We start from the raw sequence: 15,211 nt of genomic DNA, 5'->3' as shown, positions 1-15,211 counted from the left end.
ACAAGCATCAAAAAATGATTTCATCACAAACACTTAAAGTATCAAGTTCTAAAAGACTACACCAGAAGAGATCAGGACATCTTTATGAATTAGAGACTCATCCTTCACCTACAGAAAAATCTAAGTTCCTAAGAATCCTCTGATTTGTGTTGAGAAATGAGACAAGAGTCAGCCATTCATATATTAGGGTGGTCCCACGACCTGGTACGTCAAGAACATCTGACCCACTCTTTCAACTCCATGGACAGACAGAAAGCTTGGAGTGATGTCCCTATTTGTTTTGATTACACAGCTATGTCAGCAGGTAACAGAGACCTTCCTGTCAGGAAGTTTATCTACTGTCTTAATTACATTTCCTCACTGCTTTTATGGTCATATATAGAGCACTCAAATAATTGCGCTCAGAGTTACTTCTAGTGCAACTCCTGCAATGATGCTAAAAAGGATAGTTACAGAAGACTAGATTTAGTTCTCCTTTCAAAAAGGAAACAACTACACTTCTACAAAGCTGTTATCTTAACTGACCATAGATACAATGTGCAACCGTCTTTTCTGCAGTAGAAGCAGCTGATATTTCTCCATGTGGCTTCAAAATGCCTAGCGAGAGGCTGTTTAAACAGCAAGAGGGACTAGATCACTTATGTCTCTACAGTAGGGCAGAAAGTGCCAATACGTATAGAAGAATGTAAATAGGACAGATTAAAGCTCTTCCAGTGTCAGCTGGACAGCTTGCTTTAGACAAGCTTTCAATTTTATTTTATTTTATTTTATTTTTTTGAGACACAGTCTCACTATGCAGTTCAGGCTGGCCTTGAGCTCATTTGTAGCCCAGGCTGGCCTCGAACTTGCAATGATCCTCCTGCCTCAGCCTCCCGAGTGCTGGGATTACAGGCGTGCGCCACCACGCCCGGCTTAAACAAGCTTTAATCTCTGCAGCTACAGTGACAGTAACATAGGGGAGTTCATACTGAAAAGTAGGCAGCACTCAGGCTCAGTAACTGGGGTCCAGGGTGTGTGGTAGAGAAATATTTAAAGGGACACTGTCAAGGTTAGAGGGACCAAATTGACCTTTTGTTTCTTCCCTCTATTTTCTAAGCAGCCCACTTGATTCATTACACTTTCCCCTTTAATCCACCCCCATTCCCCACAAAAAACTGACATTTTACATGCGCTTTCAATGACAAAAACTCAAATGGCACCAGCCCAACATATAGGTGCGACTCTACGACAACAAACCAGTGTGAATGTGTGATGAAGAGGATCTTTGAAAAGAAAAGATTTAAGTGTTAAGCTTTTAATGGGTTACTGTAAACAGTGAGGAAAATGATTTGAAAAATTATGAAAAAAATACCTTGACAGTGTCCTTTTAACCAGTGCAGCAGAGAGAGAAATAAACTGTAAATAACAGCCCAACAGCCACATCAAGTTTAGTTTTGTATGACAGCAGTAAAATCAAGGCTTTAAACACACAGCATGACAGAAGCATTCTGTTAGCTCAGAAGCTGCAACCACCAGAGAAATAAGGAACAGATTGTACAGAGACCAAAATGGGAAGGTCAAGGCATAGAAATGGCAAAAGAAAGGCAGTTTTAAAAAGGCAGGAAGGGGCAAAGTGTCAGGAAGCAGTGAGAACAAACCAAAATTCGATGAATGGAAGGAAAAAACATAGAACAGTAACAACAAAATCGAACAAAAATCAAACCAAAAGATTACTGCCACATGTGACTGACACCAGATGATAGGACTACATCTCCAGTGCACCCCTCAATCTGAGGCTCGGCTTTAGGAGATAGTGCGAAATAGCAACCAGGTCCATCCATTTTCTGCCAAGTTAAGCAATTACAAGGATGTTCCAAGGGCAGCCAGGGATAGCTCTGAGGCCTGGCTGTTCTTCCATTAACTTTAAAATTTCAATTTGAAATTAAAGGAGTATTTGAAAAAGAAAAACAAAATCCTTATCTACTAAGAAACTAATACTGATCAAGAGAAAACCAAAATATTTTTATATATTTAAATTTTGAATTCGTTTTAAAAAATAAGCTAGTTTTAAAACATATTCTAGTAGACATACTTACACAAGGAAAAGAATTAGCAAATGACTACCCTACATGCCCAACTCTCTGTCATTTCTTTTCCTTGGGTGCGAAACCTTTGGATTCTTTTAGTTTTATAAATAATTGTGGAAAAAGAATAACATAAAGGAGTTAAAATATTGGCAATCTCTAAACATAAGTCACAATAATTTTACCTGACCATTTTATTCTAGGTCCTTAAAATGTATCCTGAGAAAAGAACTCAACAAAAGATCACTGAGGGTTAAGCACCACGTTAGAAGGCAGGTGGACTCTATAATCCAACTTGTAATAACTAAGAAGCATTTTTGGCAAAAGAATAGTAATACAGAATCTTCTATCAAAGAAACAAACAAAAAGGGTATTACTGTGGCCTTTCAAAGTTATTTACTTCTCCATGAAAGTCCCAGGTAAAAATGGTATCTCTCTCAATCTAAGGCAACCTGAGAAGCTGCATTATTCTAAATGGGTTCAATCCTGTTTTGGTCCTGAAGAGTACACGAAGCATACCTGTACAGTCAGGAGAGGGGCAGCCTGTGTGTCCAGCCCCTGGGGAATAAATTTAGGGAAAGCCAAACAACTTTTCTGGACACAGTTCCTAATTTTTGCAGGGAGTAATCTCAAGGGAAGGGCAGATCTCTTTAGTTCTACCCCGGGTTGCCTTCCATCACCAAACCCTTCAGGTCTTTAAAAACATTTACATCTATCTTACTTCCAGTCTTTGTAAGCTCTCTATCACCAGAGCAGAATGGACTTAAGTGCTGCAATGTTCTAGGCAAGGAAGGTGCTGACATTTTTAGCCAGAGAAATTCGTACGAGTGTTACACTGAAAAAAGCATAAGGGCCAAACCTGGCTAATGGAGGCCACAGTCAGTCCGTACCTCCTCACTCTCATACCACTGAACACTTAGAATTACAGTGATACCGAACACTAAGATTAGTTACTCTGGAACTACCTGGAAGAAGAAATTTGTATTTAGTCGTCTCTAACTCAGATTCTTCCTAACAGCCAAGGAAATGGGATACGGCTATTCTCCCTAAAGGTAGAATAAGGACAACGGACCTTTGATTCAAATAGTTTTGTGTGATTCTGTAAGTGGAAAACTGCTGCCTCTATCCTGACTTCTTCTAACTTACAGGAATCTTTCAGGGGACAAAGGTTTCTAACTTACTTAAATTAGCAACTGGGTGTGTGAAGAGGCACACACAGCAGGTCTAAGTAGTTCACTCTAGCAGTTTTTAGCACACAGAAGAGGTGCTCAGTAAATTTCTGTTAAATGAATATAGTTTGGGAAAGCAAAGGTAGCATTATATCTATATTTGAGAAATGAAAAACTTTTCTTTTTGTTTTTGGTCTTTTTGAGACAAGTTTTCACTATGCAGTTCAGGCTGGCCTTGAGCTCACTTTGTAGCCCAGGCTGGTCTCGAACTTGCAATGACCCTCCCTGCCTCAGCCTCCCAAGTGCTAGGATTACAGGTGTGCATCACCACGCCCAGTGAAAAACTATCTTTGAGTTTTGTTTTTGAGATAGGGTATCATTATGTAGTTTAGGCTGCTCTTGAACCCACTTTGTATCCCAGGCTGGCCTCAGACTCACAGGGATCTTCCTGCTTCTGCCTCCTCAGTGCTGGGATTACAGGCATGCGCCACCATGCCCAGCTTATTGTGGAACTTTGAGACTATTAAAGAAAGGTAGGAGATTTTTACATTTATAAAAAACAGGGACTTAAAAGAGGAAGGGAAAGACTTCTGTAAAGATACCGAGGACATTTCTTCAAAGGAACATGCAAATCAAAAAAGCTAACAGGCCTGTGTCAAAAAAAATAATCTAAGTACCACCCTGTATGAATACAAATGAAAATTTGTGGATATTATAGGTGCTGAGTGGACACACAATTAAATGGGCTTTGGCATCCACTGTCTTTCATGTATTGTGTTTCTTCCTTCTTCTTTGTAATAGCTAAGCCAATCCCAAGAAGAAAGGCAAGATCTCAGTTTCTCAAAGTAGCTACTGAGTCTTCAGATCTCACTTGGGAAGCCATATTCCAAAACCAATCAGAAATCTTGTAATGCAGAATGCTACCGCATCCCAGGAATTTGATTAAGATACCTTTATTTTATTACTTAAAAAAAAGCTGGGCCTGGGGTTGCACTGGCAGTGGCTAAAGCCCCAAGTTACTAGCTGGTATACAGAAGATGGAGAAACATTTAAAAGCCATTTCTTCTATTTCCCCTGTCTACGCTTACTTCAGCTCCCTCACTGCGACTCCCAAGACATTCCTAATATGAATTACCCATTTCCTAACCTTCTTCCTGTCTAGTTAAAGATGATTATAATACAGGTCAAAGTATAACTTTATCTCTTGTCAATTTGTGGGCAACTATTGTATTAGTTCTGTTTTTACAGGCTTGGTATGGTAAGATATGGAAGATTGCTTCTACTGACGGAGATAGCTTTAACATCCCTACAGTAAACTCTGTATTTTATTCCTTTACAGGACAGTCCTTGTTCTAGTCATCCAGAACTATAAAATAAACTTCCCCTGTGAAAAACAAACAGCATTTTAACATTCTAGCTGTCCACACAGGACCAGAGAAAGAGTCAGGGTAAACTCTTTCAAATATTTTTGTGATTGTAACTAAAACTGTAACAATCTAACAAACAAAAAAATACTTCCTAAGAGATTTTTTTCCTACAGTAGCAAAATGGCTAGATATAGAGATATGTCTTTAAGATAGCATTACCACTGATTTTTATAACTCTGAGTAAGTGCTGGCCTTACACAGGATGACAGAATTAATTTCTATGTACTAACAACAGAACCATGAAATTACCCTCTTTTTGGAAAAGAATGGAGAAACAACCCCATTTTTTCCAATAGTTTACTAAAAAATAATGGCTGAGTAAGCTGCTACGTGAAGCAGGCTCTGTTGGGTCCTAGAGGAACTACAAGAAGGTCCTCTGAGAAGGCAACAGCAGATGCAGTCACACAGGCAGAGTTGTACACACTCATCCCGCCCCATCTTCCATCAAAGATCAGGCAAGTGCAGCAAAACTACTACAGGACTTTGAGCAACAAAACCTCTCCTGTCCTTTCTAGTATGAGCTCATCCTCCCTTAGAGAACTCTACACTGTCCTCTGCTTCCAGGGTCATTCCCCCCGACAGCCATGGGCTGCAGTTCTGACCTGTTTCTCACCCCTCCACCTCCACATACTCTCCTGCTCCCTTGGTCCTTCTATAGCAATTTGTTCTTTTATCTAATTCTTGGCAAATTTGCCTCAATTTTGTGCCACAGATATATTTATGGTTGATATATTTGTAGCTTTCTTTAAAACACCTTGACAAAAGACAAAAACAAAATATCCAACAGGAACAGGATAGGTAAAACAAGACTGAAAAAATGAGGGTTTCTTGTAGTATTCTCTATTTTTATGCTTATTTTTAAATTTCCATAATAAAAAATTGAGAGAAAGAAATATTTGTGGGGTAGGTGTGGTGGCACATGCCTGTAATCTCAGCATTCTGGGAAGCTGAAGCAAGAGGCTGGAAGCTGAGCCCAATCTGGGTAATTTAGTAAAACTCTATTTCAAAATAATAATGGGTCTGTTAATGTTTTCCTCCTTTTATTTTTAAAATTAAAAAAAATAATAATAATAATGGGTGAGTCGGGCATTGTGGTACACACCTATAATCCCAGCACTCAGGAAGCTGAGGCAGGAAAATTGGCATGAGTTCGAGGCCAGCCTAGACTACATAGTGTTTAGGGAGGGGGAGGGGCAGGGAGAAGTGGGGAAGCGGGGGTATGGAGGCCCTGGATTAAAAAAAAAAACAAACTGTATATAGTACTGCTAGACTGTGGCAGGAACATTAATATTTATCTGTATATCCTTTATAGATTGCTTTAAAATATTTACTGAATGGCTGAATTAACCTCTAAATCATTCATTCTCACTTTGTTCATTATTCTCCCAGAAGTTTCCCAAAAGCCCTTACAGGAAATGCAGAGCAGAACGGTGGGAATGGGAACAAAGGCATACCCTCAAAGCCTGTCCTTTCTCTTTTTTTTTTTTTTTTTTGTTTTTTGTTTTTTGTTTTTCTCCGGTACCGGGAACCGAACTCACGACCTTGCGCATGCCAGGCAGGCGCTTTTGCCACTGAGCTAAATCCCCAGCCCCAAGCCTGTCCTTTCTCGATACAAACCCCACTAAACCTAAAACAGACCAGGAATATGTGAGGATATCCCTCCCTTTAGGCCCTTTGCACAAATTTCAAGAGTTGGGATTTACCACTTTTAGAAAAGGTAGTTAAGCTACCATATACACAGCAAATCTTTCCTTCCTCAAAACATAAAGATAATAATGTACTTATATCCTGAGAGGTGTGGACTCTCATCCTAACAGGGGAATTTTCCTGATGAACACAAACTTGAATTTCACTCACTCTAAAAACCGTATGACTGCTTTCACAATCTAAGCCCATCTTACAATGGTTAAAAACTATTCTCATTCCTATAGACCAATTATCACTTTCATGCTATGGTCATTTTAAGGATAGGAAGTTCCTGAAACCTCTGGTCTACAAATACTTTAACCAATCTATGCATCTGGGTAAGTACCCCACCCCCATTTGGCTATTAGCCTATCAAAAGCTTGAGCTTATAAACACAAAACTGAAGTCATAAAGGGCACACAGAGCTAAAGCACATGATGGGAGGCACAATACAAAGAAATGAAGACTCAGGTTTCAATTCCACAGGTGTCTTGGAAAAATGGCTACAGCCAAATACAAAGAGAACCTATCTAGCTAGGCTTCATCAAGCGTCTACTCTATACATAAATGCCTGCACAGACACAAATATGCACACAAACAATAATCCCCTCCCAGATAGCTCAGAGTTAAGAAGCAACTAGAAAAGTATTGCATTTCTCAGTTTATATTATTTGTGTGTATGTTCAGTTACACATCACCCCCAGATTATTTCCAACTGAACCAAAGAAATTTTTAAAAGTTCTGTTGTTCCTCAACTTACAGCTTGTCCGTTGGCTTCATAAAGTGGGCATTTTTGCTTGATCTTGGCTAGTTCCATATTTACTTGTTTGCTGACCACAGCCATGGGGTTCCCTCCTAGAAAAAACTCCAACAATTAAATTCAGCAGAGCTATGACAAGGAAAACTTTAAAGTAAAAATAATTTTACTCAAAATTTAAAAAGCTCAAAACCTAACAGTATGTAAATTATATCCTAAAAATGCTCCCAGTAAAAATATATAAGATAAGCATAAGAAGAAATTAGTCATATCCAGTGAATTAACATTTTATGATACATCCTTCTAGATTTTAGGTGCATTAAAATTATACACTGTACACAAAAAATAACAACAACACATGTTGTTTTATGATTTTTCTTCAACTTGGCAATATATTGTAGGATATTTAGACCAGATCAGGTGCATTCAGGGTGGTATGGCCATTGTAGACATCTAGAAGTTACCAGGAGCTACATAATTTTTAGTGGCTATATACTATTTACTGTGTAACAACTTAACCTTCTAATTTGTGGTTTTGAATGTTCTGCCAGTATAAATAACGCCCATAAAATAGCTCCCAACACAACAAGGTTTACTTGCCTGTTTACTTAGGATGATTTCTTAGAACTTGAAAAAACTCACCCCAGGTCAAATGATTTGTACAACATATACGCTGCACATACTGATGTATCCCTCCAGGAAGACTACTTGGCAATCCATTTCTCACTAACACAAGAAAAGTACCTGCCACTGTTTGGTTTTTCTCCTTAAAACTCAAGCTGGAGTTTAACCTCCACTATGAAATACGAAAGGAAGCAGAAACTTAATCCCATTATGGTGTGTAGAGGTGGGGCTTTTGGGAGTTTATTAGACAAGGTCCTTAGGTGGAGTCTCAGGATTTCACTGGGTGGTTTTGTGAGAGGGAGAAGGACCATACAGATAGATGTATACTCGCGGTCTCCAGCCATGTGATGATGTGTGCCACTCACGGACTCTATCAGCAAGATTCCCTTGACCTTGGGCTAGAACTATGAGCCAAAAGAAACTTTTCTTTACAACTTACCACCTCTGTGTATCGTGTTAATGGGAAAAAGAACAACAAAAACAAACAAAAATCCCCAAACCACAGTACCCTAAACCAATATATTTTAAAATTGCACCTATGGCTTGAAATGTAAGCTTACACAATTTTGTGAGCTTCAGACTATGTACTATGAAACTAAGAATTACTTACCAAGACCTGTCACTACCATGGCTCCAAGATCTGCTACATAGTTTCCTTTGCGAAATGTAGCAACTCGTCCACCCACCCGATCCTATTAGAAATTAAATGGCCAAAATCATCAATTCTGCTTTGACCACAACAACTCTGCATACCAGGCATTTAGTCTTTCATGATTTAAGGAGGAGGAGTTTACAGAAGGGCAAGCAACTGTACTGAGCAGCCCGGCACAATGGTGCATGCTACTCAGAAGGCTAAAACAGGTCAGTTCCAGGCCAGTCTTAGGAAACAAACTTAGCCAGACCCTGTCTCAAAACTAAAAAATAAAAAGAGCTAGGCATGTATTTCTGTGGTAAGAGTGCTTGGCTAGCATGCACGAGGCCCCGGGTGTTATTTGTACACACAGACCACACTACTGTGGGCACAAAGAACAAATAAAATTTAACCAGAAGTTGAGGGGAAGGTAGGTGACAAGCAACACATAAGAGGTATAGAATTGAATGATGTGATATAAAACAGTTCCAACAGCCAAAACCCATTGTAGTTAAAAGTACCACTGTCTTTCTAGCCTGCTGTCTATAATACCTTTTCAAGTACAGGATACACAAGAGCCATCTATATAGAAAACAAATGTTCACAAATTCCAACACCAAACACTAACTTTCCACCATCATAGACATGACTCTTCCCCTCAATGCCTATAGTCAGCTGTGATTTTTTTCCCCCCCAGACAGGTTTCACTACATTCTCCAGGCTGATCTTGAACTTTGGGGCTCAACTAATCCTCTGGCATGTACCAATGTACCTGGCACAGCTGTTAATCATCTGACAGATGATTTCTCTGACAAACGGTTCTCCAGGGCAGCCCTATGCCCAGGGGCAGAATCCACTGAACATATAAACTGAAAATACATTTTGTCCCTAAAGAGACCCTACAGATTTTCAAGTATGGAAAAATCTTACTGAGTTATGGTTGTGACTTAATAATTATGTATCCTTAAGCAGTATGCAGAGGACACACAAATATTTTTGAATTAAAACATTATTTTTAGTAATAGAGTATATCAGGAAAATATTTAATTTCCCCACACTTATTTTAAAAGACTAGTTTAAAAATTAGCAGTTTATGAAAAGGAATTTTGATTGTATTGTATATAATATTTTCAAACCTTTTATAAAATTTTAGATTCTTTAGTTTACCTAACAGGTGGGCTGGTGTGGCTTCGTTTAAACGGTAGGAATTCAGAAGATTAAACCACTGAAGGATAATTAAATTCCAGAAGTTATTCATGAAAACAATTTTCCTAGTGGCATCCTAATACAATGCTCTTTGACCCACAGTACGGTGAATCCATCATGGTGTGTCCACCCCTTTCTCCTTTGGTTTTCATTTTTCTCTCTAGGACTAACAATTAAGGAAACCAATATCTTGGCTTCATTTGGGCCTAAAGATGGTTCCTGTCTGGTGAGAATTGTTTTTTTTTTTTCAACTCTCAAACAGGGAACACATTTCACCACTGTAAGTAACTGCCTCTGACAAGGAGTAAACCCATGAGAGCCCCAAATTTGAGAGCTAACCTCAAAGAATAATGTCCTTAAAATATCCAGGGTGTTTGGATTCCTCTACCAACTCCAAATACTCAATGAGCACTTTTCAAATCTTTACTGTCAAAAATGCTTCATTCCAGGGCTGGTAGAGTACTTAGCAGCACGTGAGACCCTGGCTTTGATCCCCAGCACCACAAAAACAAAAAATACTTCATCCAACATAAATTAACAATATCAAAAATACTGTGAGAAATATACAAGTCAGTTTCAATAAGTTCATGTTGTACAATTCCTTAATCTGTAACAGGTAATTTCTTTTACCATATTTCCACTGGTCTAGGTAACAGACCCAAAATAAAATTCTTACCCTGGCTTCCAGAAGTGTGACATCCATTCCAAAACTTTGTAGTTGTCGGGCTGCTGCCAAGCCTGAGACTCCAGAGCCTATAATAATTACCTTTCCTGTCTTCTTAGCTACAAGCAAAAAAAAAAAAAAGAACAAAAATCAGAATATTTTGTTGTTAGAATTCATGTTTACAGAGGTATTTCCCCCCTATGAAAATCTCCAGATTAACATATCATGATGCCTTAAAAGTTAAAAATTCAGTTATTTTCAAAATATGGAAACAACCTGAAAACTCATTAACAAATATCTGAAACAGAGTTTAATGCCAAGTTGAACATCTATTTTTCTCAATTTTTTTATGGTATTGGGCCTGGAACCCTGGGTTCTACACATGCAGGCAAGTAAGCTACCACTGAGCTACACTTCCAGCCACTTGTTGGACGTATTTATAAATCAAATTCACTTCCTTGAAATTTACTTTCTCTTTATTTTCAATCATGTTTCAGCTTATGAGATCCTTATTATGTCATGAATGATTTGCTCCTTTAAACAAGAACTGTACTAGAACATATCTGGGGTATAAGGTATTTCCTTTAAGATGCACTTCTATGTAGTTTTAAATTAGTATTCTTCTTTTGAAGAATTATTAAGGCATTAAAAATAAATGTATTCATTCTCAAAATATCCATGACTCCTTGTTCCCTGGCAGACATCATCCAAACATTATGAAAGGGGCAAATGGTATTTAAAAAAAAAAAAAAAGAAAAAGAAAGCATCAGTGAGAGGAAAACCAACTTTCTGCTGACATAACTGCCATTTTAAACGATTATTTTTTGTACCAGGAATCGAACTCATGACCTTGTGCTTGCCAGGTAGGTGCTGTGTCACTGAGCTATATCCCCAGCCCTAAACGATGTTTTTTTTTTTGGTTTGTTTTTTTTTTTTTTTTTTCCGGTACCGGGAATCAAACTCACGACCTCGTGCTTGCCAGGCAGGCACTGTGCCGCTGAGCTAAATCCCCAGCCCTAAACGATGTTTTTAAACTCTGATTTTCTAAAACTTGGAAATCTCATCTTTTTCTGAGCACTTATCAAGGTAGAAATTAAAGAAAATGTGTATTTATTTACAGATTTGATTTTGAATTTGTCTTACAGGGTAAACTTGAGAATATTCTGACTTAAATAAATTTATAAATCAATAAAATGTGAACAATATCATGGATATAAAATACAGTCCTGGAATATTAACTTAAAACTATTAAATTAGTTGGTCAGGTAGGTCCTTACTTGGTAAGGGTTTTATCCTCTTATAGATGCCAAAGTTGATAAGACCATGACGCTCTAAATAACTGTGAACTCGATGGACAAGCACAGTATCACCTATAAAATAAACGACTTTTAAAATGTTTGTCATTTGCAACAGTTTAGACAGAAAACTCTTCTATTTCTTCATTATAAAGTCATTCAAAACACCTTCCCATAAGCTTTAAGTCACAGGACTCCATTAGAAAAGTAATTCTTATTAGTCTGTGAGGTAGTCCAAAATGTGTACCACACTTGAAAAGTTTAAGAAAGGCATTCCAGCACAGATGGCATGGAGGACAAACTTCGTGAAGTAGCTATAACGCTCACTTGTGTGGGCCAAAACTTTATAAGACTCTGTTAGTGGCCAAGTAGGAAGTACAGCCAGATAGCTATCTAATCAAAGTAAAACACAGATCAAAGCTGAACACCAAGTCTAGGAAAATTACTTGGAAATCTCTTGAACTCATCTGTCAATACAATTTAAAAACCAGCAAATAAAAACACAGAAATAAGGCTAATTTTTGCACTGCACATGTTAAAATTATATATACATACAAATGAAAAATTAATTAAAATCATGAAATTTTTGGAAAAAATTATCGATTTTTTCTAAAAAATTTAATCTGGTCCCAAATCAGTCCTATCAGACATGTTACTTACTGTTATAAGGAGCTTCTAATTGTTGGAGAGTAGCCTCAAATGTCAGCTGAATCTTTGGATTATCCAACCACAACTGTAACTATATTTAAATAACAGAAACTGTATTACAAAGAGACATACCATTTAACCACCTGTAAAATCACCTTTTCAATGTTAAGACTTCAAATATGAGTCTTACTCAGTCAGGATTATATTCCTGACAAAAGAACAGATGAAATACAAAACTGCACCAGGTGAGTGAAGAAGCTAGAGATACTTAGCCTAAAAAGGAAAAATATCTAGTAATATGTCAAGATCATCCAGTTACATGACTGAGTTATATGGCTCTGGAGATACTGAGTGGATAAAGTCCATACACTCTAATGATCAATTAGATATGCAGAGGTAAGAGAGAAAGTTATCAAGGGTAACTTCTCACTTTTTTGCTTGTACAACTGAATGGGTTGGTGTCCTATTACTGAATGAGGTCACTGCAAGAAGAAATGAGATAACAAGTCTGCCTCTAAGGCAACTAAAAGATGTTAAATGGGCAGTTTAAAGGGGTTGACATTGGAGTCATCTGCTTATAAGCGAGAACTAAAGCCAAATATGCAGAGAGCTCCTTCAGTTCACATAATGGCCAACTGTTAAGAGTACACATATACAGCAGTTAAAGAAGAGAACAATCAGGGAGGCAGGAGAGAAAAACAGAACAGTGTGTCACTGAAGACAAGGGAATGGCATGTTCAAGAAGGGAGCAGTCAAAGCTGGGTGTGGTGCTGCACACTTGTAATCCCAGCACTGGCTGAGATGGGAGGATTGAAAGTTTAAGCCCAGTGGGCCAGGGATTTAGCTCAGCAGCACAGCACCTGCCTGGCAAGTGCGAAGTCATGAGTTCAACTCCAAAAACCAAAAAAAAAAAAAAAAAAAAAAAAAAGTTTGAGCCCAGGCAGGGTAACTTAGTGATTTAGCAAAACTCTGCCTCAAAATAAAAAAAAGAAAAGAGCTGTGTGGGATATACCTCAGTGCACAGGCCCTGGGTCCCAGTAATTAATTAAATGCAGTCAATTATTTCAAAAACTGCTGAAAAAGCAGCAAGGAATCAAATATACTACGGTACGGCCAATGTGTTTTAATAGAAAGTCTTTTTAAAGTGAATATATATATTCCTGTTTTACACACAAATACATACCTAGACAACTACCGTATTTAAGTTACCTAAAAATTAACAAAGCTGTTTGTTCCACTGACAAGGTATTAACATAGGAGTCAATTTGGTTACATATAACTAAGCCACCTTACGGACGGATATGATCAGATCATTATGTACATTCCATTTTTCTGAGACTACTATCAAGGGAAAATGAATTCCTCACATGCAGTGTGATTAAAATATATGATGAATGATTAAATTTTTAAAAATTTACTACACTAAAAGAAATACCACCACAAATCCTCAACACTCCCCTTGGCATTTCAAACATACTTATCCTGTCATTCTTATCATTTTCTGAGTGTCCTTTTTCATGAGTGTCATGACAAGTGTGATAAAAAATATAGAATGCTGCTGCCGACTGCCATCCAGCAGAGCGGCTGGCTTACAGAGACAACAGTGTGTCCTCATCCACCTTATTCATCAGATCTGGCACCATATGACTTCTGGCTCTTTTCCAAAGTCAAAATAACCATGAAAGGCAAACATCTTTCACCATTTCAGACATCAAGGCAGCCACAACCGTGCAGCTAAAGGCACTCATGAAAGAGGACTCCAGAATTACTTCAGAAAGTAACAAAATTATGGCATCTGTGTTTGAAGTGAGGGGGTGTGTTTTGATGGCAGTGTGTCTCACTGAAATAAATTTTAACATTCACTGTAATCTTTTTAAATCACACTGACCCAAGTACCTCACCCTCACACCAACCTTCCTCTTTCCAGCCTATAAAACAGAGCCCAGATCACAGGTTTTCTAGTTCAATAATCTTAATGGTATAGTTTTAAAATTGGGAGACAAATGCACAGTTTAAGATTAGACAGGGCCAGCCTGAACTACATAGCAAGACCTTGTCTCCCAAAAAAACCCCAAACAAACAAACAAACAACCCAGAGAGAGAACAGATACAATTCTTGCAGGAGAATTCTATTCTGATTCATAGCCAGAGACCTGCCCTCCTGTCAACTGAGCCAACCCTTCCCCAAATCTTGACTTTTGGTCAAAAGAAAATAGTATAAATCTATGCCTCAAATTCAAATAAAAAGAGAAAACTCCCTTCAGATAAGAGAAAAAAACCTGACATTTTTTTGTCTAAAAAACCCACCTAGATGAAAAGTGGATGTACTACATTGATATATAAGACAAATCAGCCATAGCAATACACACCTGAATTTCTCATTCTTCAAAAATCAGTCTTTTCTGTATTGCAAAGTCTAGAACATCTACCAATCACTCTAGCTGTATGATATTCAACAATCCAAATTTAACAGCAGTTTTGCAAAATTACCCAAGTGATTGACGGCTAAAAGCACTTTGCCGCCTCAACTCTATGGCTTCAGAATTTTTGATGAATGAAAAATAAGGAAAAAATTATAAAAGAAATACAAATAACTAAAAAATATATAAAAAGCAGCCAATCTCAGTCATCTAAGAAACAGAAAACCAATGAGATGATGTTGGCCTATTATAGCAGCACAAATTTATTATTTTATTAGCAAAATCAGGAGCAGCACCATGGCACAAGTGTTGACTGATTCAGTCTTTGTGGGAGGCAACCAGGGAGAAAGCATTCATATCCTTTGACAAATCAGTTTCCTCTCTACATCTCCATCATAAGTAGCAGCACTGGTAAAGTAAAAAAAGTTTCAGGTTGTTGAGAGCTTAATTATAATAAGGCGAAAACAGGAATTTAAATGTATAGCAGCTAAATTATGACCGTCAGGCAAAGTACTGTACAGACATTAACCATTCAGCCAAAGGAGAAAGCTGAACTAGGTAAGAAGAACAGGGTAAGGCCTCTTCTAATCCTTGGGGGAAAAGACAAGGTCACTGCTAAAA

At 37.9% G+C, this 15,211-nt stretch overlaps 1 protein-coding gene across 2 annotated transcripts in view; it reads right to left on the bottom strand.

Moving 5' to 3' along the window:
* The window catches only part of Kdm1a (lysine (K)-specific demethylase 1A), a gene marked incomplete in the record, with an annotated part of 60,609 nt that overhangs the window by 12,980 nt on the left and 32,418 nt on the right, over positions 1-15,211 (bottom strand). For both annotated transcript variants that reach the window (XM_013519586.1, XM_013519587.1), the window contains 5 exon segments: positions 7,106-7,200; positions 8,337-8,418; positions 10,240-10,346; positions 11,505-11,597; positions 12,183-12,261. In XM_013519586.1, the coding sequence (XP_013375040.1) occupies positions 7,106-7,200; positions 8,337-8,418; positions 10,240-10,346; positions 11,505-11,597; positions 12,183-12,261 (456 nt within the window).

The sequence above is a fragment of the Chinchilla lanigera genome, unplaced genomic scaffold, assembly GCF_000276665.1.
Source record: "Chinchilla lanigera isolate Chin_1 unplaced genomic scaffold, ChiLan1.0 scaffold00051, whole genome shotgun sequence".
Taxonomy (NCBI): Eukaryota; Metazoa; Chordata; class Mammalia; order Rodentia; family Chinchillidae; genus Chinchilla; species Chinchilla lanigera.
This window is presented reverse-complemented; position numbering and strand designations above follow the sequence as displayed.